The 25,031-nt window shown below is 42.0% G+C and overlaps 1 protein-coding gene across 2 annotated transcripts in view; it reads right to left on the bottom strand.

Moving 5' to 3' along the window:
• Nucleotides 1–22,506, bottom strand: part of PRICKLE2 (prickle planar cell polarity protein 2) — a 365,346-nt gene extending 342,840 nt beyond the window's left edge. The window contains exons 1-2 of one of the 2 annotated variants that reach the window (XM_032290396.1): nucleotides 22,269–22,506; nucleotides 21,526–21,611 (exon numbers count right to left, since the gene is read on the bottom strand). In XM_032290396.1, coding sequence (XP_032146287.1) covers nucleotides 21,526–21,611; nucleotides 22,269–22,418 — 236 coding nt within the window. In that variant the 5' untranslated portion in view covers nucleotides 22,419–22,506. The remainder of the gene's footprint in view (nucleotides 1–21,525; nucleotides 21,612–22,268) is intronic. The other variant, XM_032290397.1, reaches the window with a different exon arrangement.
• Between the last annotated feature and the right edge of the window lie 2,525 nt (nucleotides 22,507–25,031).

Genomic DNA, 25,031 nt, shown 5'->3' on the forward strand with positions numbered 1-25,031 from the left:
CATTGAGAACATATTGTGTGTCCTATTGTTAGAAATGACTGTTTTAGCAAATCTTTTGAAGTAGTCAGAATTAATTCTTGACCCTTGGGCAGTACCTGGTATGATAGATCTTCTTATCTAATATAAGCAACATCTGTAGTCAGTCAGTTAATTTAAAAAAGCCAGTTGGGATGAAATTCGGCTGTGAACAATTGAAAACCGAAATTAATAGTGGCTTATACAAGATAGAAATGAATTTTCTTCCCATGTAAATATAGTTTGGAGTTATGCAGTTCAAGGCTACTATGGTACCTCTATCTATGGTCATCAGAAACCCGAGAACTGCCTATTTTGTCCTGCTTTCCTCAACACAGGGCTTCCAATGATCACATCCATATTCTCGTGGGCAGGAAGCAGGGAAAGAAAGGTACATGCTTTCCCTTGAAGAGCACTTCCCAGAAGTTGTACATACCACTCACATTTATATTCCTTTGGTTAGAACCTAGTCAAATGGCAAGCCCTAGGAACAACAAGGGCTGGGAAATATTGTCTTAATTCGCAGGTTATGTGCCAGACAATAATTTGAAAGTTATATTTCTAAGGAAGAAATAAACAATGGATGTGACAACAACTAGCAGATCTGTCACATTTAGGACTTACAAAATATACACATGTTAAATCTTAAATGTTTTTCTTGAAATATATAACCATACATTCATTTTATAGTAGGGAAGGAGCTTTTGCCCATGAGTTCACAGATTAGAGTACCTTACATTTCATGCATGAAACACACATATAATGCATTCTTTCTAATATCCCAGTCTAAAAGATTTTTTAAGAGCAGCATCAGAACTTAAAGGCACTGTTTTTTTTTTTAATCTAAGTTCTTTTATAATTTCTGCCTCACCCCAATCTTTTATAGTTGTTTTTCTCAAAACCTAATTCAACTGTTTGTTTAGCATGTATTTTTGAGACATTTCCAAGCATTCAGCTGAGTCTCCAGAGAAACAACAATTCTTTCTTTTCACATTCATATTTCATGGGTTTACAAAGGTAACTTATGTAATTACAGCAGCAGGCATAACAGCATACACAGATTTAAGAACAAACACAACTCACTCTTGGTAAATACACAACTCTACAACTATAACTGCGTGTTTTACAAATGGAATAGGGAATTACTGGTTTCTCCAGCAAGGGGGTTAAGTAAAGAAGTTCTGTTCTCTTGAATTTCTTTTTGCCAAAGTCGTATTGGTCAGCTATCTCAACAATAAAGCCCAGCAATGTTACCACTATGTGCTAATGATGTGGGAGCCCTTCCTAATTCTATAATCTAAGTCCCTCAATTTACAGATGAAGAAAACTGAGGTCTAGAGAAGTTAAGCTGGTTTCCACCACCGCAGGCGTACTGTGCACTTCCCAGGGGATTTGCTGCTGGAAAGAGCTTCCAATGCATCTCCATGAACGGGGAGCTGCCACTGGCATTTGGGGCAGGACTACCTTTATTGTGGTGACTCTCTCTCAGATTACAGAATGTTTGCTATCAATACTCAGCCCATTGAATGCCAGTAGCATCACTCTAAAGTAACATGAAAAACAGAAACGTACCTCTGAGTGTCCGAATGCCCAGGTCTCTAGATATAGAAGTGATTTTTTTATGTCGTAGATGTTCTTGTTTTATAGTTATTTTCCTGTCTTCTTTTGGGTTACACTCTCACAACTGTCAATCTTGTTTACACCCAAGGGAAATTCCAAATCCTAAGGAAACTTAACAGGTCTTTTAATCTTCTTGACAGAAGTGAAAGAAGCTCAACCAAAACATGAGGGTATGCCTACTATTTCAATAATTTCTCAAAAAAGGTCAGGCAAGGTAGCTAAGGCCAGGCAAGGTGGCTCACACCTGTAATCCCAGCACTTTCGGAGGCTGAGGTGGGAGGATTGCTTGATCCCAGAAGTTCAAGACCAGCCTGGGCAACATAGCAAGATCCCATCTTAAAATTAATAAATAATTTCTAGGAAAAGAGACATTATCATCCACAGAACACAGAGTTCATCATTCTATACATATTATCTAATGGATATTTAGATTGGCCTCATAAATAGAAACATTAGAAATGGTTACATCTTCGTTAAAAACAACAAATGATAATTTCTCATACATCTGCCTGCTAGGATACTTTCTCAATTTTCTAATGAGCTGTTCAATGTTTATTTTCATTTTTATTAGGGTTGTTTTATATTTTTAAAATATTGGGTCTCTCCACACATAGGTGCTCCAAATAATTTTCTCAATATGTTTTTTTACTTTTGACAGTTTTCAAGTTATTCACATTAAAATAATTCATCTTCCTTTATGGCTTCCTGGTTTCATGTCATCCATTCATTCATTCAAAAAATTCAGGATTTTTGCTAAACAGCAGGAGGTTTTCTGGGTGTTAAGGAATTGAATCAAAGAAACAAGGAACTAAACATGTTTATGAGATTTAAATTCTTGTGTAGGCTAGATTCATTAATTTTAAGGCAGAATGGAAAGCAATCCACCAAAAGTATAATATAATGTCAGACAGTGATAAGGGTTAGGAAAAAATAGAAAAGAGAGGAAGAAGAAAGGGAGTGAGTGATTAAAGCATTACTTAACAGGCCTAAGGGGCAGTGAGGGAGCAAACTTTGTGGATATCTGCGGCAGGTGCCCATTAGAACAAATGCCCTGAGATAGGGCTGTGCCTTCTGTCTGGGGCACAGCAAGGTGGCCGGTGTGGCCAGAGGGTAGGAATGTTAAAAGGAAGAAAAAGTAAGAGAAAATATCTGAATTTAAACATGCCTTTTACTTACTAAATTTGTAAAGGCATTCATCCATAATACAATTTCAATTTTTTATTTAAAAGTTTTTGATTCATCTCTTAATTACTTCAACCATTTATTGTACTTTTTTTCCAGGGCTTGATTTTTTTAATAGGTTCAGGAGGTACACATGCAGGTCTGTTACATGGACATACTGCACCATGGTGAGATTTGGGCTTCTAAGCTGCCATCACCTGAATAGTGAGTGTTATACCGAACAGGTATTTCTTCAACCCTCCCCGTTTTAGGATCCCTTAGTGTTTATTATATTTTCATCTCCCCAGGGCTTTTAAACATCATCTTTCTCATCTACCATTGTCCTGTAATGACTTGGATCTAGTTTTGAAGATGTTCTAGTCTGTCACAGGGATCTCTCCTGATACAGAACCACACTATTTTGATTTCTGTAGGCTTGCCCTGTATTTTATGATTAACTCTCATAACTCTTTAGCCATTTTCATATACCTTGGCTGGTTCTATTATATTTTCCATCTGATGAAAGATCCTAAAGATCATTTATTAAACTCCATGGTTTCTAAGTGATAGTGGAGAAGAGGAGTTGAAGAACATACTCAAGCTCAAGGCAAATGAACTCTCCTTCCAACCCAAACCCCTAGCCTTCAACCCCTACCTATTGTTTAACTGTAACCTACATGACTTTGTGATAAGAAAGCTTGTGGATTGCTGAACTGAACAGTCATTTAAATCATTTGAGCCATATATGTTTATTTGTTTATTTGGTCTCTCTGATGTGACTATTAAGTATTGGGGGGCAGGGCTCGGTTTTGGACCAGTGGTTTTCAATCTGTGGTCCTCCACCAGCAGCAACGCCTGGGAACTTATAGAGATACAAATTCTAAGCCCCCACTAAGAATTAATAAATGGGAAAGTCTGACAATGGCAAGCAACCCTCCAGGTACTTCTATGGCATATTAAAGTGTTAAAAACCACTGATTTAGTGTCTATGCCATCCCTCCAAAGCCAGGTGTATTACATGAGCTGCAAGTCTGTAGTCAGAGTCCTAAGATCTAATGTTAGTTTCCACACCAACTAGCTTGTGTGACCAAGGTAACACAGGGAAGTACAGGCATGCCACACTTTATCCCACTTTCCTTTACTGTAGTTCGCAAATACTGCATTTTTTACAAATTGAAGATTTGTGGCAACTCTTTGTCAAGTAAGTCTATCAGTGCTGTTTTTACAACAGCAAATGTTCACTTCATGTCTGGGTCACATTTTGCTAATTCTTGAAATATTTCAGAACTTTTCATTAATATTATATCTGTGATGGTGATTTGTGATCATTAATCTTTGATGTTACTATTGTAGTTGTTTGGGAGAGGCACAAACTCTGCCCATATAAGATGGCAAATGTAATTGAAAAATATGTATGTTTCAACCACTCCATCGACCAGCCATTCTCCATCTCACTCCCTTCTCCTCAGGCCTCCCTATTCCCTGAGACACAACAAGATAAAAATTAGGCCAATTAAAAACCCTCCAATGGTCTCCATGTGTTCGAGTGAAAGGAAGAGTTGTACTTCTCTTACTTTAAATCAAAAACTAGAAATGCTTAATCTCAGTGAGAAAGGCATGTGAAAAGTTGAGACAGATCAAAAGCTAGGCCTCTTATCCCAAAGAGCCAAGTTGTGAATGCAAAGAAAAAGTTCTTAAAAGAAATGTAAAATGCTACTCCAGGGAACACACAAATGATGAGAAAGCAAAACAGCCTTATGGCTGATATAAAGCGTGAATGGTTTGGATAGAACAGCAAACCAGCTACAACATTCTTTCAGGCCAAAGCCTAATCCAGAACAAGGCCCCAACTCTCTTCAAATCTATGAAGGCTCGGAGAGGTGAAAAAGCTGCAGAAGAAAAGTTTGAAGGTAGCAGAGACTGGTTCATGAGGCTTACAGACAGAAGCCGTCTCTATAACATAAAGATGTAAGGTGAAGCAGCAAGTGCTGATGGAGAAGCTGCAGCAAGTTATCCAGAAGATCTAGCTATGACCTTTGATGAAGTTGGCAATATCAAACAACAGTATTTTCAATGTAGTTGAAATGGCCTTCTATTGGAAGATGCCATCTAAGACTTTCCTAACTAGAGAGGAAAATCAATGCCTGACTTCAAAGCTTCCAAGGACCAGCTAACTCTCTTGTTAGTGGCTAATGCAACTGATGACTTTAAATTGAAGCCAACTCTCACAGACCATTCAAGGAATCTTAGGGTTCTTAAGGATTCCACTCTGGCTGCACTCTGTGAATGGAACAAGAAAGACTCAATGACAGCACATCTGTTTACAGCATGGTTGACTGAATATTTTAAGCCCACTGTTGAGACCAATTGCTCAGAAAAAAAGATTCCTTTCAAAATATTACTGCTTATTGACAATACACCTGGTCATCCAAGAGCTCTGATGAAGATGTACAAGGAGATGAATATTTTCATGACTGTTAACACAGCACCCATTCTACAGCCCATGGATCAAAGAGTCATTTTGACTTTCAAGTCTATTATTTAAGAACTACGCTGGGCATGATGGCTCTCACCTGCAATCCCAGCACTATGGGAGGCCAACGAGGACAGATCAGGAGGTTGGAGACAGAGACAATCCTGGCTAACGTGGTGAAACCTTGTCTTTACTAAAAGTACAAAAAATTAGCTGCGCATGGTGGCATGCACCTGTAGTCCCAGCTACTCAGGAGGCTGAGGCAGGAGAATCACTTTTACCTGGAAGGTGGAGGTTACAGCGAGCCAAGATCGTGCCACAGCACTCCATCCTGGACAACAGAGACTCCATCTCAAAAAAAAAAAAAGAAAAAAGAACTACATCTCATAAGACTGCAGCTGCTATAGTGATTCTTCTGAAGGATCTAGGCAAGGTGAATTAAAAATCCTCTGGAAAAGATTCACCATTCTAGTCAACATTAAGAACATTTGTTATTCATGGGAGAAGGTCAAAATATAAACGTTAAAAGGAATTTGGAAGAAGCTGAATCCAACCATGACTTTGAGAGTTTCAAGACTTCAGTGGAGGAAGGAACTGCAGATGTGGTAGAAATAGCAAGAGAAATAGAATTAGGAGGGGGGCCTAAAGATATGAATGAATTGCCGCAATCTCATGATCAAACTTGATGGATGAGGATTTGCTTATTATAGATAAGCAAAACAAAAGTGGTTTCTTGAGAAGGAATCTACTCTTGTGAAGATGCCATGAACATTGTTGTACTAACAATAAGGGATTCAGAATATTATACAAACGTCATAGACAAAGCAGCAGCAGGGTTAGAGGTGACTGACTCCAATTTGAAAGAAATTCTACTGTGAGTAAAGTGCTATCAAACTGCACTGTATGCTACAGAGAACACTTTTGCAAAAGGAAGAGTCAGCTGCTGTGGCAAACTTCACTGTTGTCTTATTTTCAGAAATTGTCACAGCTACCCCAAACTTTAGCAACTACCACTCAGATCAGCCAGCAGTCATCAACATCCAAGCAAGACCTTCCACTAACAAAAAAATCTGCTGAAGGCACAAATGATTATTAACATTTTTAGCAATAAAATTTTTATTTTATTTTATTTGTTTGAGATAGGGTCTCACTTGGTCACCCAGGCTAGAGTGCAGTGGTGCCATCTTGGCTTACTGCAATCTCCGCCCAGGCTCAAGTGATTCTTCCATCTCAGCTTCCTGAGTAGCTGGGACTAGTTGCCATTGCTCCTGGCTAGTGGTTTTGTTTGTTTGTTTGTTTGTTGTTGTTTTTGTAGAGATGGGGTTTTGCCATGTTGCCCAGGCTGGTCTCAAACTCCTGAGCTCAAGTGATCCTCCTGCCTCAGCCTCCCAAAATGCTGGGATTATAGGCATGAGCCACTGCACCCAGACATATTTTAAAATTAAGGTATGTACATTGTTTTTACAGATACAATGCTATTGCACATTTAATAGACTACAGTATACTGTAAACATAACTTTTATCCATACTGGAAAACCAAAATATGTGTATGATTCACCTTATTGCAATATTGCCTTTATTGCAGTGGTCTAAAACCAAACCCTCAATATCTCTGAGGTATGCCTGTCACTTAAACTCGCAGTATCCCTTCCTCATGAAGACAATGTGAATACTGGTGTCCATCTCATAAATGGTGTTAAAAATTACTTAGAATATAATATTCTTGGCACATTGTAAATGTTCAGTTAATGATACCTAATATGATGACAACAAACTCATAATTTACTTTTGTTTCAGATAATTTACTCTGCTAAACCTAGATGCTTTCATATTGGATCTAAAAGAAATCAGGGAATGGGATGGTATGATTAACATATTTTTTCTGGTTGTGTTGACAGAGAAATAAGGGGTGGAGACAAAATCTCTGGCAGGATTTTGTGGAGATGGGACCCATTTCTAAAATTGCTAAGAATTTCCTTTTCTAAGGATGCCTATTTTTTCCTTTGAAAATGAATTATATAATATAGACAATAATTAAAAGTCCCCAGGGCCAAAAGCTCTTCCCGTAAATAACTGTCCCCACACTATTAGTTCATTGCCTATACACTCCCCTGGCAAGGCCCAACATAAGCTAAAAGAAGATGGATGGACTTTGTAGGGTGACCTGAGGGTCAGCTGATTCAGGAAGCTGAACTTTATCAATGCAGGCAGCAAATTCCATCACAGAAAACCATCTACTATTAGTAGCATGTATTAGGTTGGTTAAAAAAAAAAAAAAAAAAGTAGTTGTGGCTTTTGCCATTACTTTTAATGGCAAAAACAACCATACTTTTGCACCAACCAATACAAATCTTTCCTGTTGCAAGCATCCAATTGTGTCTTAAAAAGTCAAGCATAATGTATTTCTCACAAAGCTGCCCCAAAGTCAAGACCCAGCCCTTTCTTGCCACTGTAATTTTACAAATAACACATTTAGAACACAAATACCTAATGCATGCAGGGCTCAAAACCTAGATGACAGGTTGATGGGTGCAACAAATCACCATGGCACATGTATACCTATGGAACAAACCTGCACATTCTGCACATGTATCCCACAAATTAAAATATAATACATTTTTTAAAAAAGAACATAAAACTGCATATGCTTTATTACCATAACTATTATGGTGGATTAAATATTGTTCTCTCAAAAGGTATGTCTACCTCTAAACGTAACTTTACTTGGAGAAAGAATCTTCACAGATGTAATTAAGAATCTTAAGATGAGATCATCCTGGATTAAATCCAACAACGACAGGTCCTTATAAAAGAAGGTAAAGGAAACAGAACACATAGGCAGAATGCCATGTGATTACGGAGGCAGAGACGGAAGTGACGCATCCACAAGCCAAGAACACCGAGGATTGCCAGCAGCCACTGGAGGCTCAGACAGAGGCTTAAAACAGTCTCCCTCAGAGCCGTCAGAGGAAACCAACCCTGACACCTTGATTTTGGACTTGTTACCTCCAGAAAAATTGACTAATCACAGGCTAGTGCTAAATTTACTAGTGATTGGATTATAAAGTTGTGCTCCTTTTTTTCATAAATCACTTGACTTTGCTGCATTTTTTAAATTGTCCAAATTGTCAAACTGCATATTTATCATCCAACAATTTGATCAAAATTAGTTTAGAATAAGAAATAAACCTGCCTTAAAAATGTTATTTTCAAGGAGACACTGAGGACTACTAGAGGGTGGTGGAGAAAAAGGAGGGCAAGGGCTGAAAAACTACCTATTGGGTACTATGCCCACTACCTGGATGATGGGATCATTTGTATCCCATTCAGCATCATGCAATACACCCAAGTAACAAACCTACACATGTACCCCTTGAATCTAAAATAAAAGTTGAATTTTTGGGGGTAAAAAACCAAACTTCTAAATAAAGACCCAAAACACTTCTAATATTAAACATTGAAATAAAATGGAAGCTATGGGTATACTTCAGAAAGGCTAATTTAAAAACAAGATAATTAAAGAAAGACAATTATTTACCTAGTTTGTGGTAAGTCAGTTGAGTGATGGTGGTCATAACTTGATGGATTAAATCAAGAAATAAATGTCTGCAAATCAAAGGTTGTAAAGACTACCTCCTACCACCTCAAAGTTCAAAAACAATTAAAAAATACACAGTAGTCTAGCACGAAAAAAAATGCTACCAAAAATATACAAAAAAAAAAGAAATTCTTCTACCTTCCAGAACCCAGGAAAACATACGTATGTGGCCTTCTCTGTGGCTACAAATATGCCAAGCCCAAAAATGAAGAACACGTTCCTCAGTTATCTATTGTCTCCAAATTTTTGGCTTCATAAAGATGACAGGAGCTTGTCATTGTGATTTCCAAACAACTCACTAAGTTGCTGGAGGAGTTTCAAAGTCCCAGTCACCAAGGATGCAAATAACAGGGAGTACCCCTGGGTGCCTGACTGTGGAGCAAAAAACTTTGGGAAATTATATTATTGGGGTAATTTTATAGTGTTGTTGAAGAAAGCAAACACCTGCATTTTTTTTAATAAGTCCCCTGGAGGCCTAATTCCTCAGCACTCAAAGTAGGAGAAGCCATTCTGCGTGTTTTAGGTACATATAATGAGCCAGTTTTTAAGAACTGTGAAAGCAGTTTTTGCATCACCAAGTAGTTTACCGAACTTAAAATCAAATAATGCTCTCATTAAATGCCTTCCAACAGTCAAATGTGCTTGTGTCTGTTTTGCCAGCGTGACAGCAAAGGTCGCTACATATATTCAAAAGCCTAGGCCCAAAGACTGGATAACGACCACCTTGTTTTATTTTGATGCTTGTTGACTTACAGTTGGCTGCTGAAAGGATGAACCGTACATTCCCTCCCTTGACTGATCCTTTTTGTAGAGTTTTCCCCTAGGAAACATTATGCAGACGGAATTTTTAAAGATGCCCTCCCCCCACACTAACTCTCCCAGACAGGCCAATTTACACCAAGTTTTTAACAAGCTGAATGGAGCCCCATTTAATGTAGTCAGATCTGATTAGAAAACTGCAAGTGGCCTCCTATGGAACTGGAAGTCACACTGCATTCGATTCCATTTTTCTCAAGGTGGCGCCTTTCAGACACCTCAGTAAGCTCAACCCCACAGTCCTTAATTTGAAGGAGTTTCTCTCTTAAGACTCTCGCCCCCAGATAAACCAACTAGTCCAGGGTTCTTCAGATATTTTATTCTATTGTAGACACTAGTCAGATCTCATCCCCAGGACACAGAGAATATAAAACTGTTTTCCCCAAGGTACAGGTTTATATTTAGACCAGAAGAATCAAATACCAGAGCTAAACACTCTCTGGGTTCAAGAGCTTATAATCTGGAGCCTCAAAGACCCGACTTCAAATGCTGATTCCATTACTTATTTATCAGTATGAACAAGTACATGCTACCTAACCTCCCTGTGTCTTCATATTTAAAAAGTGGAAGATAAAAGGCATGCCTCAGGAAACTGTTTTGAGTATGGAATGAAGTAATTCATGAAAGAAGCCAAGCAAACAGCAGGCCCTCAATAATGTTTGCTCCTCCCCAACTCCACTTCCCAGGAAGGGAGGGTGTAGCTGCAGAGATGACTTTCTTTGCACAGCTGCCTCTGCCAGGTAGTGGCTTTATGCCACCCACCATTCATTTCATCCTTCCTGTCATGTACACTCACTCACTAGTTTCTTTTAAATCAGTAGTCACAAAATCTGATGCCTGCAGTGGCCAACCAGTAATGTAAATGAGCAAGGCAGGCCAGGTGTAAGACAATGGGGAATGGTGGAAACTGTGAAAAAGTTGAACACATGTTTCATCTTAAAGTAAAAGGCGAAATACTAGACTAGTTTTGCCAGACATTTTCATCTTTCCAGAGAAAGCTCAAATCTGAATTTTTATACAATATCTTAAATGTTGGCAATTAATTTAAAATTTAAATCCTGTGCAATGCTAACAAAATATACCTACAGGCTAGATCTAATCTCAGGAGTTTCCAGAGTGTGATCTCAGGTTCAAATTTTATATAAATATCCTTGTTTCTCATGCTTCAGAAGAGGGAGCTTCTACCTAAGGACTTGTGAGCACGTAAATGGAAATGTTTAATGTGGCACAACAGGAGCCAAAAAAATTCATACTTATTAAGCAGGCTGGGGGAAACTGATTAAGTATTGCCTTGATGATGTGTGGTTTTCATCATGGACATGAATTTTCATTGTTCAGTTGGTGGGACACAGGGTCTAAGAAAGGCGCCCTATTAAGTACTGACCCCAGGGGCAGAGTTTGAAAATTATCTTTCGGTTATAGTTTGCAAACTGTTTTTATAAATACAAAATGATTGTGAGGGGGCAGGGTCCAATTCTATTAAACTCCATTTTACACAAAGTGAGGGCATAATATGCAATATGAATCTACTATTCTATCAGAAGTCTCATTCCTTTGGAACCCAAAATCCTACATAAGGGGGCCTTCCATTCTATTTCTTCTAAGCTTAGCCCATGAGAAAAGAATCATCACTCCTGTTCACCAAATGAAAGGCTTTTACTCATGGTGGGTGATATGGTTCGTCTGTGTTCCCACCCAAATCTCATCCTGAATTCCCACATGTCGTGGGAGGGATCCAGTGGCAGGTAATTGAATCATGGTGGCAGGACTTTCCTGTGCTGTTCTGTTGATAATGAATAAGTCTCATGAGATCTGATGGATTAAAAAGAGAAGTTTCCCTGCACAAGCTCTCTTCTCTTGTCTGCTGCCATGTGAGATGTGGCTTTTATCATCTGCCATGATTGTGAGGCTTCCCCAGCCATGTGGAACTGTAAGGTCATTAAACCTCTTTCTTTCGTAAATTGCCCAGTCTCGACCAGGCAGAGTGGCTCACATCTATAATCCCAGCACTGTGATAGGCCAAGGTGGGTGGATCACTTGAGTCAGCAGTTTGAGACCAGCCTGGTCAACATGGTGAAACTCATCTCTATTAAAAATACAAAAATTATCTGGGCATGGTGGCATGCACCTGTAATCTCACCTACTCGGGAGGCTGAGGCAGGAGAATCACTTGACCCCAGGAGGCAGAGGCTGCAGTGAGCTGAGCTCATGCCACTGCACTCCAGCCTGGATGATAGAGCAAGACTCAGTCTCAAAAAATAAGACAACAAAGCCCACTCTCAGGTATGTCTGTATATGCAGTGTGAAAACAGACTAATACAGTAAACTGGTACCAGTAGAGTGGGACACTGCTGAAAAGATACCTGAAAAAGTAGAAGCGATTTTGAAACTGGGTAACAGGCAAAGGTTGTAACAGTTTGGAGGAAGACAGGAAAATGTGAGAAAATTTGGAATTTCCTAGCGACTTGATGAATGACTTTGCCCAAAATGATGACAGCAATATGGACAATAAGGTCCAGGCTGAGGTGGTCTCAGATGTAAATGAGAAACTTGCTGGGAACTGGAGCAAAGGTGACCCTTGTTATGTTTTAGCAAACAGATGCATCATTTTGCCTCTGTCCTAGAGTTATATAAAACTTTGAACTTGAGAGAGATGATTTAAGGTAACTGACAGAAGAAATTTCTAAGCAGCAAGGCATTCAAGAGGCGACTTGGGTGCTATTAAAGGCATTCAGTTTTAAAAGGGAAACAGCATAAAAAGAAAATTTGCAGCCTGACAATGCAATAGAAAATAAAATCCCATTTTCTAAGGAGAAATTCAAGCAGTCAGTAGAAATTTGCATAATTAACAAGGAGCTGAATGTTAATCACCAGTTCAAAGGGGAGAAGGTCTCCAGGGCATGCCAGAGACCTTTGCCACAGCCCCTCCCATTACAGGTCTGGAGGTTTTGGAGGAAAAAATGAGTTTGTCTGCCTGGCCCAGAGTTCCTGTACTGTGTGCACTCTAGGGACTTGGTGCCCTGAGTCCCTAGCCATGACTAAAAGGGGCTAAGGTACAGCTTGGGCTGTGGCTTCAGAGGGTGGAAGCCCTAAGCCTTGGCAGCTTCCACGTGGTATTGAGCCTGTGGGTACACAGAAGTCAAAATTGAGGTTTGGGAACCTCCCTTTAGATTTCCAAGGATGTAATGGAAAGGCCTGGATGCCCAGGCAGAAGTTTGCTGCAGGGGCAGGGCTCTTATGGAGAACCCCTGCTGGGGCAGTGCAGAAGGGAAATGTGGGGTTTGAGTCCCCACAGAGTCCCTACTGGGGCACTGCCTAGTGGAAATGTGAGAAAAGGGCCACTGTGCTCCAGACCCCAGAATGGTAGATCCGCTGATAGCTTGCACTGTGTGCCTGGAAAAGGTGCAGCATTCAACGCCAGTCTGTGCAAGCAGCCAGGGGTAGGGCTATACCCTGCAAAGCTACAAGGGCAGAGCTGCCCAAGGCCATGAGAGCCTACCTCTTGCATCAGCTTGACCCAGATGTGATACATGGAGTCAAAGGAGATCATTTGGGAGCTTTAAAGTTTTACTGCCCCACAAGGATTTCAGACTTGCATGGTGCCTGCAGCCCCTTCATTTTAACCAATGTCTCCCATTGGGAATGGGTGTATTTACTCAATGCTTGTACTTCCATTGTATCTAGGAAGTAACTGATTTGCTTTTGATTTTACAGGTTCACAGGCAAAAGGGACTTGCCTTGTCTTGGATAAGACTTTGGACTGTGGACTTTTGAGTTATTATTGAAATGAGTTAAGACTTTGGGGAACTGTTGGGAAGGCATGATTGGTTTTAAAATGTGAGGGCATGAGATTTGAGAGGGGCCATGGTGGGGGATGATATGGTTTGGCTGCGTCCTTACCCAAATCTCATCTTGAATTCCCATGTGTTGTGAAAGGGACCCAGTGGGAGGTAACTGAATCACAGTGGCAGATCTTTTCCATGCTGTTCTCATATTAGTGAATAACTCTCACAAGATCTGAGTGTTTAAAAAGGGAAGGTTCCTGCACAAGCTCTCTTCTCTTGTCTGCTCCCATGTGAGATGTGCCTTTTACCTTCCACCATGATTGTGAGGCTTCCCCAGTCACATAGAACTGTAAGGCCATTAAATCTTTTTCTTTTGTTAATTGCCTAGTCTGAGGTATGTCTTTATCAGCAGCATAAAAATGGACTAATACAGTGGGGAAATAACTTCTTATCTCTAATATAACCTACATTTTCCAGGGACTTGAACCCAGATATTCTTCCTCCCTTTGCACTCTGTCTTCATTAAACCCTTTTGAAACCACAAACATATATCAAGCCCAGGTTACGGACTATGAACAGTGGGAGGCACATTATATGCATTCCCCCACCGCAACCTCACTAGACAAGTAACAGTATCCCATTTTTCTGATGAGAAAAATCAAGGCTCATTAAGTCTTTTGCCCAAGGCCATTCACTGAGTAAGAGACAAAGCCAAATCTACAATTCTGACAATGTCTTCAAATGCAGTCCCTTTAACCACTCAGATATAATCCTTTCATATAACCCTTACAGGCTTCATAGGAGTTTAAGTGACACTGGCTAGAAATACACATTTCCCCCCCGAATTGTTCCCCATGACCCTCCTATACAGAGGCAGGTTCAATCCCTTTGATCTCAAAAACTCAAGATCTGGAAGTCATTCCCATTAGGGAATGCTTCCTCTCTCCACAGGGAAATCCCTCTGGGGTACTGATTAATCACAGGGTTAAAGGATAACCTTTGAGTTTTTTGAACCAAGAGACCACAAAATAACAAATTTATTAGGTTCCTCATCCCAACAGCCTTAAACTACACAGGCATTAGGAGGAATGACAACCTTTCAACAGAATGTGGGTATTACTTTCATGGTTAAAAACAAAATTTATTTTGAACAAAAGATGACTGACATCAGTGCTCTGTGTTTTCTCAGTAGTCATCAAGCACAAATTGTCACTCAGGGTGATTAAACAAGGATTAATTACCAGGTTGCTATACAAGCTGAGATGTTTCAAAGTTTCAGCCCAAAGAGCACATACATGTACTCAAATTTTTAAAAGAATGGGGGTGGAAATTGGCACCGTCTTTTCAGGGGACAGTTTGGCAAGAGTTCTTAAAATTTGAAATGTTAACCTCCTCTCACCTAGCAATTCCAATTATACCACAGAAACATAAAATTGAGTAAAAACACATAGGCATGTTTGTAGCATGAGAAAAGCTATTGCTATGTGGTATTTAATTAGGAACAAAGGAAAACAACCAAAGTGGCCATGAAGAGAGCAATTTTGACTCATTGATAATCCGAACAATGGATTCTGAAAACTAATAAATATATTAGATGTTTTTGACTTTTATATACAGACATGGAAAGATGTCTAGAAAGTATTTGTAAGTGCGAAGAAAGTAAGCTATAAAAGACAATATGTAGAATGTGTATTTTCTGTTAAAGTAATATTAATAATCTGAATGAACTTAAGGAAATAAATACCAGATCATAAACAACATACATGTTTAGCTTAGAGGTAAGCAAACTGATTCTGTATAGGGCCAGAGAGTAAACACTTTCAGTTTCTCAGGCCATAAGGGCTGTCTCAACTACTCTGCTACTGCAAAAGCAGACTCAGATGTTACTAAATGAACAGGCATGGCTGTGTTCCAATGAAACTTTATTTATGGACTCTGAAATTGAAATTTTGTATAATTTTTACATGCCACAAAATGTTATTCTTCTTTTGATTTTTTTCAACGATTTAAAAAAGTAAAAACCATTCTTAGACAGTAGGCCATACGAAACAGGTAACAGGCTAATTTTGTCCCAGAGGCTCCAGTTCACCAACCCCTGGTCCAGAAGGTATGATTAAGAAGGGATTTCCCATTCATGACATGTATTTTTTATGTGTGTACATATGTGAGATATTTTAACACCTTTTAAAATAGTTATGTCTATTTCCAAAAACAGATAATAATACAAATATATTGGCATAAATTGATATATTTCCTGGAAAGAAAAACCCTGTAAGGTATTTCAACTTCCATCAGGTGTATTATTATATACGAGTGACATAAAGTGAGCCAGCCTGCAACCTTCTTATCAGGTAAGTAGCTTTCCCTGCCTTGGTGTTAGGCATAACTCAATCTATGCTTTCCCCCTCTCCCCACATGCCTCTCCTTGCTTTCCCATTTCTTGGCACAACAGTGACTGAAGGAAGTGTTTTCCCTCTGTAAGCAAAATAATCAGTGGGAACCTGTTTCTTAGCCAAATTACAATCCATTAACGGAAACCAGGCCAGCATCACCCCGAATTGCTGCCTCAGTCATCAATCAACACAATCGCCCAGGCAACTAAGGAGAGATGCTTTTCAAGGCGCAGCCTTGGCTGGCCCTGCGAGTGCTGCCTCTGGAGCAACTGCATCCAGGCCAAAGCATCCTGGCTGGAAAGGCAGCCGTTGTCTGGAGACAAACAGCTCTGCATAATTATAATGATCTCACAACACTTCCCCTGCATTGGGCATTCCATGTCAGTTACCCATGAAAGTGGGACTCCAGGAGGCTTGTTAGGAAAGCCCGTCTTTTAATGCTCAAGTCGAATCTACATTTATCAGCAAAGCTGAAACGTTAAAGGGATTACAAGGGGCTTAGAATCCACTGGAGGTTCATTGATCTTGTCTTGCAAGCCTCATCTCCACATGCTCTTTAGAAAATGCTTTGGTCTGTTCCCTAGTTCTTTGGTTGCCTTTGATTTTACCATGATTCTCATCTAGGTTGGAAGGGATGTTTCCCCTAGCCCTGATTCCAAAAGATTCTCAGATTCTTTTATTCTAAACTAAGAGATGTTATGTGCATGTTCCCCTCAATAGTGATATAGATGAGCGGTCAGCAAATATTTTCTGTAGAGATCCAGATACTAAAAATTTAGGTTTTCTGGGCCATACAAGCTCAGCTGCAGCTACTCAAGTCTGCCGTTGTAGCACAAAAACCTGCTCATTCAGGATTTGCAAGCTCTAATCACTTCCAGTCCCTGACAGGTAACCTAAATATTTGAGCCATAGATAAGATGTAAGTAAATGTGTATGACTTTGTTCAGATAACACATTCTTCTGGGTACCAAAATCTGCATTTCATGTAATTTTCATACGTTATGAAATATATTCTTTTGATTTTTTTCCCCCAACCATCTAAAAAGTAATTTATGAGCCATACAAAAGAGGTAAAGTGTCACATTTGGCCAGCAGACTGTATTTTTACTAACGCCAATCTAGACCTTTGCTATTCAAAGTGTGGTCCCTCAGCCAGCTTCATGGCATCATCTTAAAGCTTGGTAGAAATGTAAAATCTTGGGTCTCACCTGAAACCTATAGAATCAGAATCTGAATTTTGGACAAGAGCTCCCAGTAATTCGTATGCCAGTTTGAAAAGTCCTGGCCCAGAACACAGCCTTTTGAAGTCAGATAGAGACAAAATACTATTAAGCAGTTGGCTGTGTAACCACAGGCAAATTATTTAACTTCTCTAAGACTCAGTTTCCTTACTATAAGGAATGTAAATAACTGCCCTTACTTTCTAGGGCTGTCATGAATGATAAGGTAGAAAAGATGTAAAACACTTTCCTGGCATTGTCACACTTTAAATGGTAGCAGATAGAGAGCCTTACTTTCCTTTTGGGGAGATGAGATTGCTCATTCAGTATCTGCAAGCTTCAATCACTTCCAGTCCCTGACAGGTAACCTAAATATTTGAAGAGTTCCCTGAACTCAACTAGATTGTTGGAGATAGTGAACTGAGGTCACACCCATCTAAGGGGCAACTACTCAGCTCCTGCCGGTTACTGTCGGAAATGCAGAAAAGCAGCCCTGATGTTACTTGATCTTTGGATTTTTCAACAGAAGCTGGAAACCTGGGCTTTAATGTTAGAAAAAGCCTCCTTATTTAATATGTTGTATGGATCAAACAAAACATATTTGCAAGCTGGATTTGACTCAAGGGCTTCCAGTTTGTGAGCGCTGCCTTAGAGCAAGTAACAAGAGGCAGTGAATCACAAGAAAATGAGCCAAATTTGGTTTTGGAGCCAAATCCCAACAGCATTCTCCCTAGTCAGGTGACCTTGGGTTAAGTTACTTAACAATCCTCAGCCTCAGTTTTCTCACCAGGAAAATAATCACATCTACTTTATAGGGTTTAGTAAGGATTAAATTAAAATGTATGTAAATTAAACGTATGTAAAACATAGAAGCATGATCCTGGACAAAGCAGGCAAGCGTTCTTTTGCTGATGCGGTTTTCGTATTACTGTAATTATTACTTTTATTATTCATCAATTCTTGGCATGTAGATAAGCAAATCTTCACTGTAAAAATGGCTATTTTTCTCTCCCTGTTCAAACTGGTTGCAAACAAGCAAGGCCAATTAACCCCTACACAGAAAGCTATCTTGTAGCAGGGTAAGCTAAGTGCTTAATGATTTAGTTCTGGCTGCAGTCCATGAAGATGCCCTCATCTTCCTTAATGAAAATTCCCTCGGCAGCCCAGCCCTGCAGAGTCTCCCCTAGGCCATGCTGAGGTGATGTTTCTTCCAGGATAGGTCACCTGCAGGGAGCACCATGAAGTGGCCACCTTGCTCCCCAGCTGCCTTACATCAGGTGGAGCACAGAGGCCCTGCTGACCATTGTGAGACCTTTGTACTCTAAGACCCATAAATCCCTGTTTCTTGGAGGTTTTTTTCTTAGAAATTCTAAAAAAAAAAAAAGCCCCACATTTGCTACCTTAAGGTGTGGGTGACAACAAAAATGGAAAAAGTGTATGATCACTCAGGAAAATCCCCATAAAATATGCAAGACTTCAACAGGACCCTGGGCATCTTTCCTAACACAGAGGAAGGCTTAATGTAGGAAAAGCAATTTACCATACACAGTGCTGGGTATTTTAACTCAGTGCTTCACAGTCTTTAATGCGTACAAGCAGCAGCCAGGGATCTTGTTCAAGCTCAGGTTTGGATTGAGGAGATCTGGGGCAGGGCCAGAGACTTTGCCTTTCTAACAATCTCCCACGAGACGCTGATATTGCTGGTACCTGCACCAGGTGCGAATAAGCACCATCCTCTTCCCTTGCTTCATTTAGGTCTCTGCTCAGATGTCTCTACTCAGAGAATTCTTTCCTGACTGCCTTATCTAAAATGCGACGATTAGTGGAATAAGGGCAAGAATCTTGTTCTTTGCTGTGTCACCAGAGCACCTGGCACAGAGCAAGCCCTCAAATATTTGTTCAGTAGAGACCTGCCAATTTGACAGGTGAGGAAAATGAAACTGGGGGAACCTAAGTCATTTTCTCAAGGTCACACAGCTTGTTAAAGCCATTGCAAATGCCAGCCCTGCACTGTCTGGACTTCAAAGTCCCACCATGTCAGAGGGAAGCAGTTTGTTTACTTCCTTCCTAGAACTTTAGTGCCGTCATGCCAGGAGGCAGTAACAATTCTATCCTGTTTTTAAGAGATGCCTGCTGTGTGGACATAGTACTGGAAGGGGACCAGGGTGGAAGCAGAGGGACCAATGAGGAGGACGATGCAGTGAACAAAGGCAACAAGCGATCATCTTAGGGTTCCTTGGTATTTGGGGTAAGGAGAGTTCCTTCTCCCTGGGTCAGACCAAAGGCAGCATTCAGCCTCTATGCCAGGCCAGCCTTTTCTTTTTACCCTGGTCCAACTCTCTCTTCCAGGGGCTCATGCTTGCTCCAGTGAGAGGTGTGTAAAGTGGATTTCAAACTGCCAAAAAGAAATAGTTATCTCTCTTCTCCAAAAGGTCACCCAAAAGTATGCCCATGGGGAAAAGGAGGGGGTAAGAGCAAGGAGCTGGTGGTGCCTTTCCAACAATGGGTGGAAGTGCCATAAAAACCTTATTCATGGAGCCAAGGTGAAGTCTTGCTGCTGGGGGTAGGGAAATTGCTTCAGCATGAAAATCTGTCAAAGCCTGTGGAAAGGGTCTCTTTCCAAAAGAATAGTAGAATAGTTCAACAACGGGCTGAAAATAAAACACCTGTTTTCCCTTTGCAAAATCAGCTAGATTAAAACAGCATAAAATTCTTCAAAAAGCTGTGATCATGAAGGTCTAGAGTAGCCCTGGACCCCTAGCATCCCCAGATGCACTAGTTACATATCTCCTCCTGAGCAGTGGTTGAGGGGAAGCTAAAAATCATTAACAAAATTAGCAAATATTTATGATATACCTGGGACTGGATGAAGCATGTGTCTTCAAGATCTAATTTAATCCCCACAATCATGTTCTGCGTTGTGTCCTTATTATGCCCACTTACCAGTAGGGAAACTGGGAACTAGGGAGAGTCAGTGACAGGTGACAGGGATCACACAGTGGAGGAGAGGAGTCAGGCTACACACCCACCCTGCGCCACTGCCCCACAAAGCCCCTGTTCAGAAGTTGACACAAGGGCTGCAGAGTAGGGGAGGAAAGTTGGAAATCACTTACTCTCCTGTTCATTACTCTGCTTCTCCCACCCCCATTAGAGCACAAGATGCATCAAAAAGGAAGCGCTCAGTAGTTTTGTCATTCTGGATTTGGTTTACAAAATCAGGCTTCTACACCTGTTCTCATGTTTTCATCCATGTTCATATTTGGGACGCTCAAGGGGCTGGCCTATACCTGGGCTACCACATCGGTAACACTGATTAATGCCTATGTCTGCCAATTACATATTTATAAGGTCGCCTGCCTTGACTCTGACACAGAAGTTATTAAATGCTCAGGAGCTGTAAGGGTTGCGCTCAGTGCCCTGAAACAAAGGCAAAGAGGCTGCCAGACCCATCTGAAGCAGGAACAAAAGCATTTAATTTCCAAAGGACAGGGTTGGGAGTTTTCTTATAACTGGGTGCCCAGCACACATTACAAGTGGGGAAAAGTATAGATGCACTAAGGGGGGTAGGGGGATCAAAGCAGGCTTTTCTGCCTAGTATCCAGAAACAGCCCTCTTCAAAAGCAGCTTGGGTGGTGGAGAAAGGGGGAAAGATGCACTAATCCAAGAGAGAACGTGTTATGATATTGCACAACTCTCTCCTGTCACCAGTTTTTTTCTTCTTATGAAGATGCCAGGGAGGATTCATCTCTTGCTTGAAATCAGCAAACTGAGGGCTTGTAAGCCTGCACCCCAACTTTTCCCAACCAGAGCCCCAGCAGACAGATGCATTGGGAGGGCACCCAGATCCCTTGTCTCCCAAACATAATCATTCCAATCCAAGCTGGGGCTGCCTGGAAGTCAACATTCAAGGCACATTTAATAAGAAACATCTGGCCACCGAAGAGGGCTGACACAGCGCAGGCGGGCAGCGATAGATTTGCGGTTGGGACCCAGAGTTACAGGCGCTGAATTAAAAACACAATTGGAAAACACCAGCTAGTCCAGGGGATCCTACATACACAGCACTGTGGCACTTGGCAACACTGCCAGGCCCAGGGTGAATTGTTTTGGAGTGAGTTACCTAGACACATAGTGCCAGTGCTAGGGATTCACAGCTCTCACATCAGGGAAACGCAGTCTGAGCTCGGCTCTCCTGCAGCCCCCGGTGTCTGGCCACCACTTCCACCTCCAATATTTGTAGCAGATGTAGCTCCGCTCTTAAAGGAGCAGCCTTTGCATTCTTTCCATGTGACTTACAAGTGAGATTTAAGGCGGGGGGAGGGGGAGAATATATGTGTGTGTATATGTATGTTTGTGTGTATGTGTGTGTATATATATATATATATATATATTACATATTGCATATTTTTTCTCGCTGTAGTGTTGTGCATTTAAGGCTTCCTACCTCCATTTATGCAAGGCGAACCCAGGGCACTGGTCACCACAGGCGTTACATGGCTGGCCTCGCTCTATCCGCCCCAGTCCGGTCAACTTCAAAACAAAAAGACAACATACGCATGTCTCCACCACGGGGGCTCCCTCCTCCACAGCCCCACTCGTGTCCCAGGCAGAATGACCTGCCCCTCCCACCCCACCTTCTGTGATTTGAGTCAACGGTTCCTCTTCTGTAGGGGACATGGGGCGGGGCGCTGCCGGTGCCCCAGGGGTGGTTTCCCTCCTGCTTGGGGAAGGGTGCGTGGACCCAGGCAGGCTGCCTCCGGCTCGGGCACCACAGCACCGAGAAATGGCCACGGCTGGGGCTTTGTCTCCCCCAGACACCTTGGTCACGGGTTTCCAAGAAACAAAAGCAAGACCCTTCAGTTCCCTGGAGTCCGCAAGAAGCGAACCTCGCACGCCCTGGACCGGGCTGGTGCTGCCGGAAAGGGGGCAGCAGAGGACACCCCAAAAGACAGCCCCAAAGTCCAAGTCCCCGCTAGAGCTCCAAGTGGCTGGACGCTGGAGCTTTGGTGCTGGGATTCCGATCTGCCTGGAGAGAGGGGGGCTTTCCAGGGAACCCCCAGACCCTGACACTGAGGGCCAAGGTTCAGGTCTCACTGTCGCCCAGCTTGGGGGTCAGAACTTAACCCTCCCGCGCCTTGGAGCGCTCTCTTGCGCCCCGGACGCGCCCCGCCCGTGAGGCCGGCTTACCTGGGGCCACAGGTGTGCGGCCGCGGGACGCAGTGGGGCTGCGCGCGGGCGCTCACGGCCGGCTGGAGGTGCCCGGCGATCGGCCCCGCTGGAGCGGGGGACACTCACCGAGCGGCTGGAGAGTCTTTTCCGGGAGCTCCGGCTGAACATGGCCGGGCGCCTCCTGCTCGCAGCGCTGTCCGTCGGTCCAACCGCACCGCGGTCGGGAGGGCGGGTCGCCTGGGCGGGCAGCCTCGGTGGCCGCTACCCGAAGTATCTCCGCCTCACAGCCCCCGGCTTGCTCCGGAGCGCACGCCTACCCCTCCTCCCTTCCCTCTGCCTCTCCTTCCCCGCCCCAGGTCCCTCCCTCTCTCCCGGCATCCCCCCGCCCTCCCGCGTTCGCCCCGCGGTCCACCAGCTCTTCCCATCCTTCCCCCGCCTGGCTGGGGCCACTTTTTCCCTTTCCCTGGCTTCCCGGCCCACTGGGCACAACTCCCGGCGCTCACCTGATCCCACCCCCGTAGGTTCTTCCCTCACCCTTGTCCCCAAGCAAGGGACAGGGACCGTTTCACGCCCCTCTGTCACTGTAGCTGGGGTAAGGGAGTGGAGATGGAAGGATGCGGGTTGAATTTTTTTAAAAGTTATAATCCACATACAGTAAATTCACCCTTTTTAGTATACAGCTCTGCCAGTTTGGCCAAATTAGTACAGACCTGAAACCACCACCACAATCAAGATATAGAACAGCCCTATCACCTCCCGAAAATGGATTATTTTAAAAGTTTGTACCATCCCTAGAATCTGGCGTTCATTAGGTGTTGGGAGAGTAATAGGCAGTGGAGGTGGAGGAGGAGGAATTAGGTCCCTATCTAATTGCCCCTATCTAATTACAGTGCCTGGAATATAGTAGATGCTCATTAAGTAACTGATGAATCATTGCATTCAAGCTTTGAAGCCATTGCACCTTTAGTTTCTTTCTTCCCATTACTTTTTCCACTAATTACTAACTGGTGATCTCTCCAAATTAATTAACCTTTTTGTGCCTCTGTCTCTTTATCAATAATAATTTTTTTAAATGATATAACAAGAATCCTTATCTCACAACATCCTTGAGAGAGCTGAGTTAGGACATGTATAGTTATTAAAACAGGCACAAACTAAGGCTCATTAAAGATTAGCTGTCGTGGCCTGGCATGGCTCACGCCTGTAGTCCTAACACTTTCAAAGGGTGAGGCAGGACAGTCTCTTGAGGCCAAGAGCTCCAGACCAGCTTGGGCAATCTGACAAGACCCTGTCTCTATTAAAAGCAAAAAATTAGCTAGTCATGGTGGTGCACACCTGTAGTCCTAGCTATTTGGCAAGCTGAAGCAGGAAGATTGCTAGAGCTCAGGAGTTTGAAGTTACAGTAATCATGGACCCACTGTATCCAGCGTGGGTGTTAGAGCAAGACCCTGCCCCTTAATCTTAAAAATAAAGATTAGCTGTCAAAGAGCGAAAAACGTAGTAAGTCTGAGAAGTTCAGGCCACATGCCCGCTTATCATTATGTTTCTACTCAAATATCATCTTCCCTGAGATACCTTTCCTGGCCCCCCGTTGTAACATCTCTCGCACTAATAGGACCTTGCACACACTAATATGATGTGTAGCATTCATTAAAGCGATCTTGTTTGCTTATTTGTCCTCACCCAAGCCCAAGTTGTACAACAGAAAGGACATTGTCTCCTTGACCTCAGTCGCTCTAGAGCCTGTAACAATGCCTGCCTCTGGTAGGTTCTCTATAAATATTCTTAAAAGAAGACATTCTTCTCATTGTCAAAAAAGATAACTGTCCAAACAGTGTTTTACAGATGAGACACTGAACTTTGATGAAGAAAAGGTGTTTGTCTGGAGTGGCATAGCAAATGAGTGGCAAACCCAAACCACCTACACCCCAAATTCAAAAGAATAGGGTGACACAACTCAGACGCATCCAATGTGTCAGTGTCAGCTGGTTGTCTTCACTGCTCAGACAGTAAAGTTTGGTTCAGTTTCTGGGCTGGAATTAGGGTTAGGTAAGGAAGGCCTTTACTTTGAAAGCAAAATGTATTGGGATGCTAACAAACTCAGTAACCAAGATAAACTATGTTTTTACACAACATTCTAAATAATTAAAGTTAACACCAAAAAAAAAAAAAACAAAAAACAAAAAACCTCCATGACAAACAGAATATCGTTTTAAATAAAGACAAGATTCTACCCTATACTTATATAACCTTGCCTCACTCACCTCACCGTAATCCTGGCCCTGGTAAAAATGTTCTAAAACTCAGGGACATTAAGGATAGTCTTCTTTATATTGCTTTATCTATGTTACTCAACACCCACTATCACCATTTGATGATATACTCGCAGAGCGTAAAGGCCCCAGCTTTTCTAGCTCTTCATTAGCCGAGAAGGCTTAGCACAGCACTCTGGCTTATTTCAAATGCTCCACACACATTTGTTAAATAACTAAATCTAAGACAGTAGATTCGGCAGGGGGAGGGGGGAGGGCATGTTAGCAATCACAGCCCCTGGGTATAGTCAGTTCCAGGGCTGGTTCTCACCTGGCTTTCTTAGCAGGGCACCACACACCCATCTGTATTGCCTGTGGCCTCACATCTGGAGGAAAAGACCAGGAGGTTATGGAAGTGCTCACATTTTGATTGTGGATATCACCTATTAGTATTTTAATTATGAACATTTTTAGCAAAGGTCAGTAACAAAATTAGTACAAGTTTCCAACAGATGGAGGGTGAATAGCT

Source organism: Sapajus apella, unplaced genomic scaffold (assembly GCF_009761245.1).
Source record: "Sapajus apella isolate SASKATOON/1434 unplaced genomic scaffold, GSC_monkey_1.0 scaffold23, whole genome shotgun sequence".
Taxonomy (NCBI): Eukaryota; Metazoa; Chordata; class Mammalia; order Primates; family Cebidae; genus Sapajus; species Sapajus apella.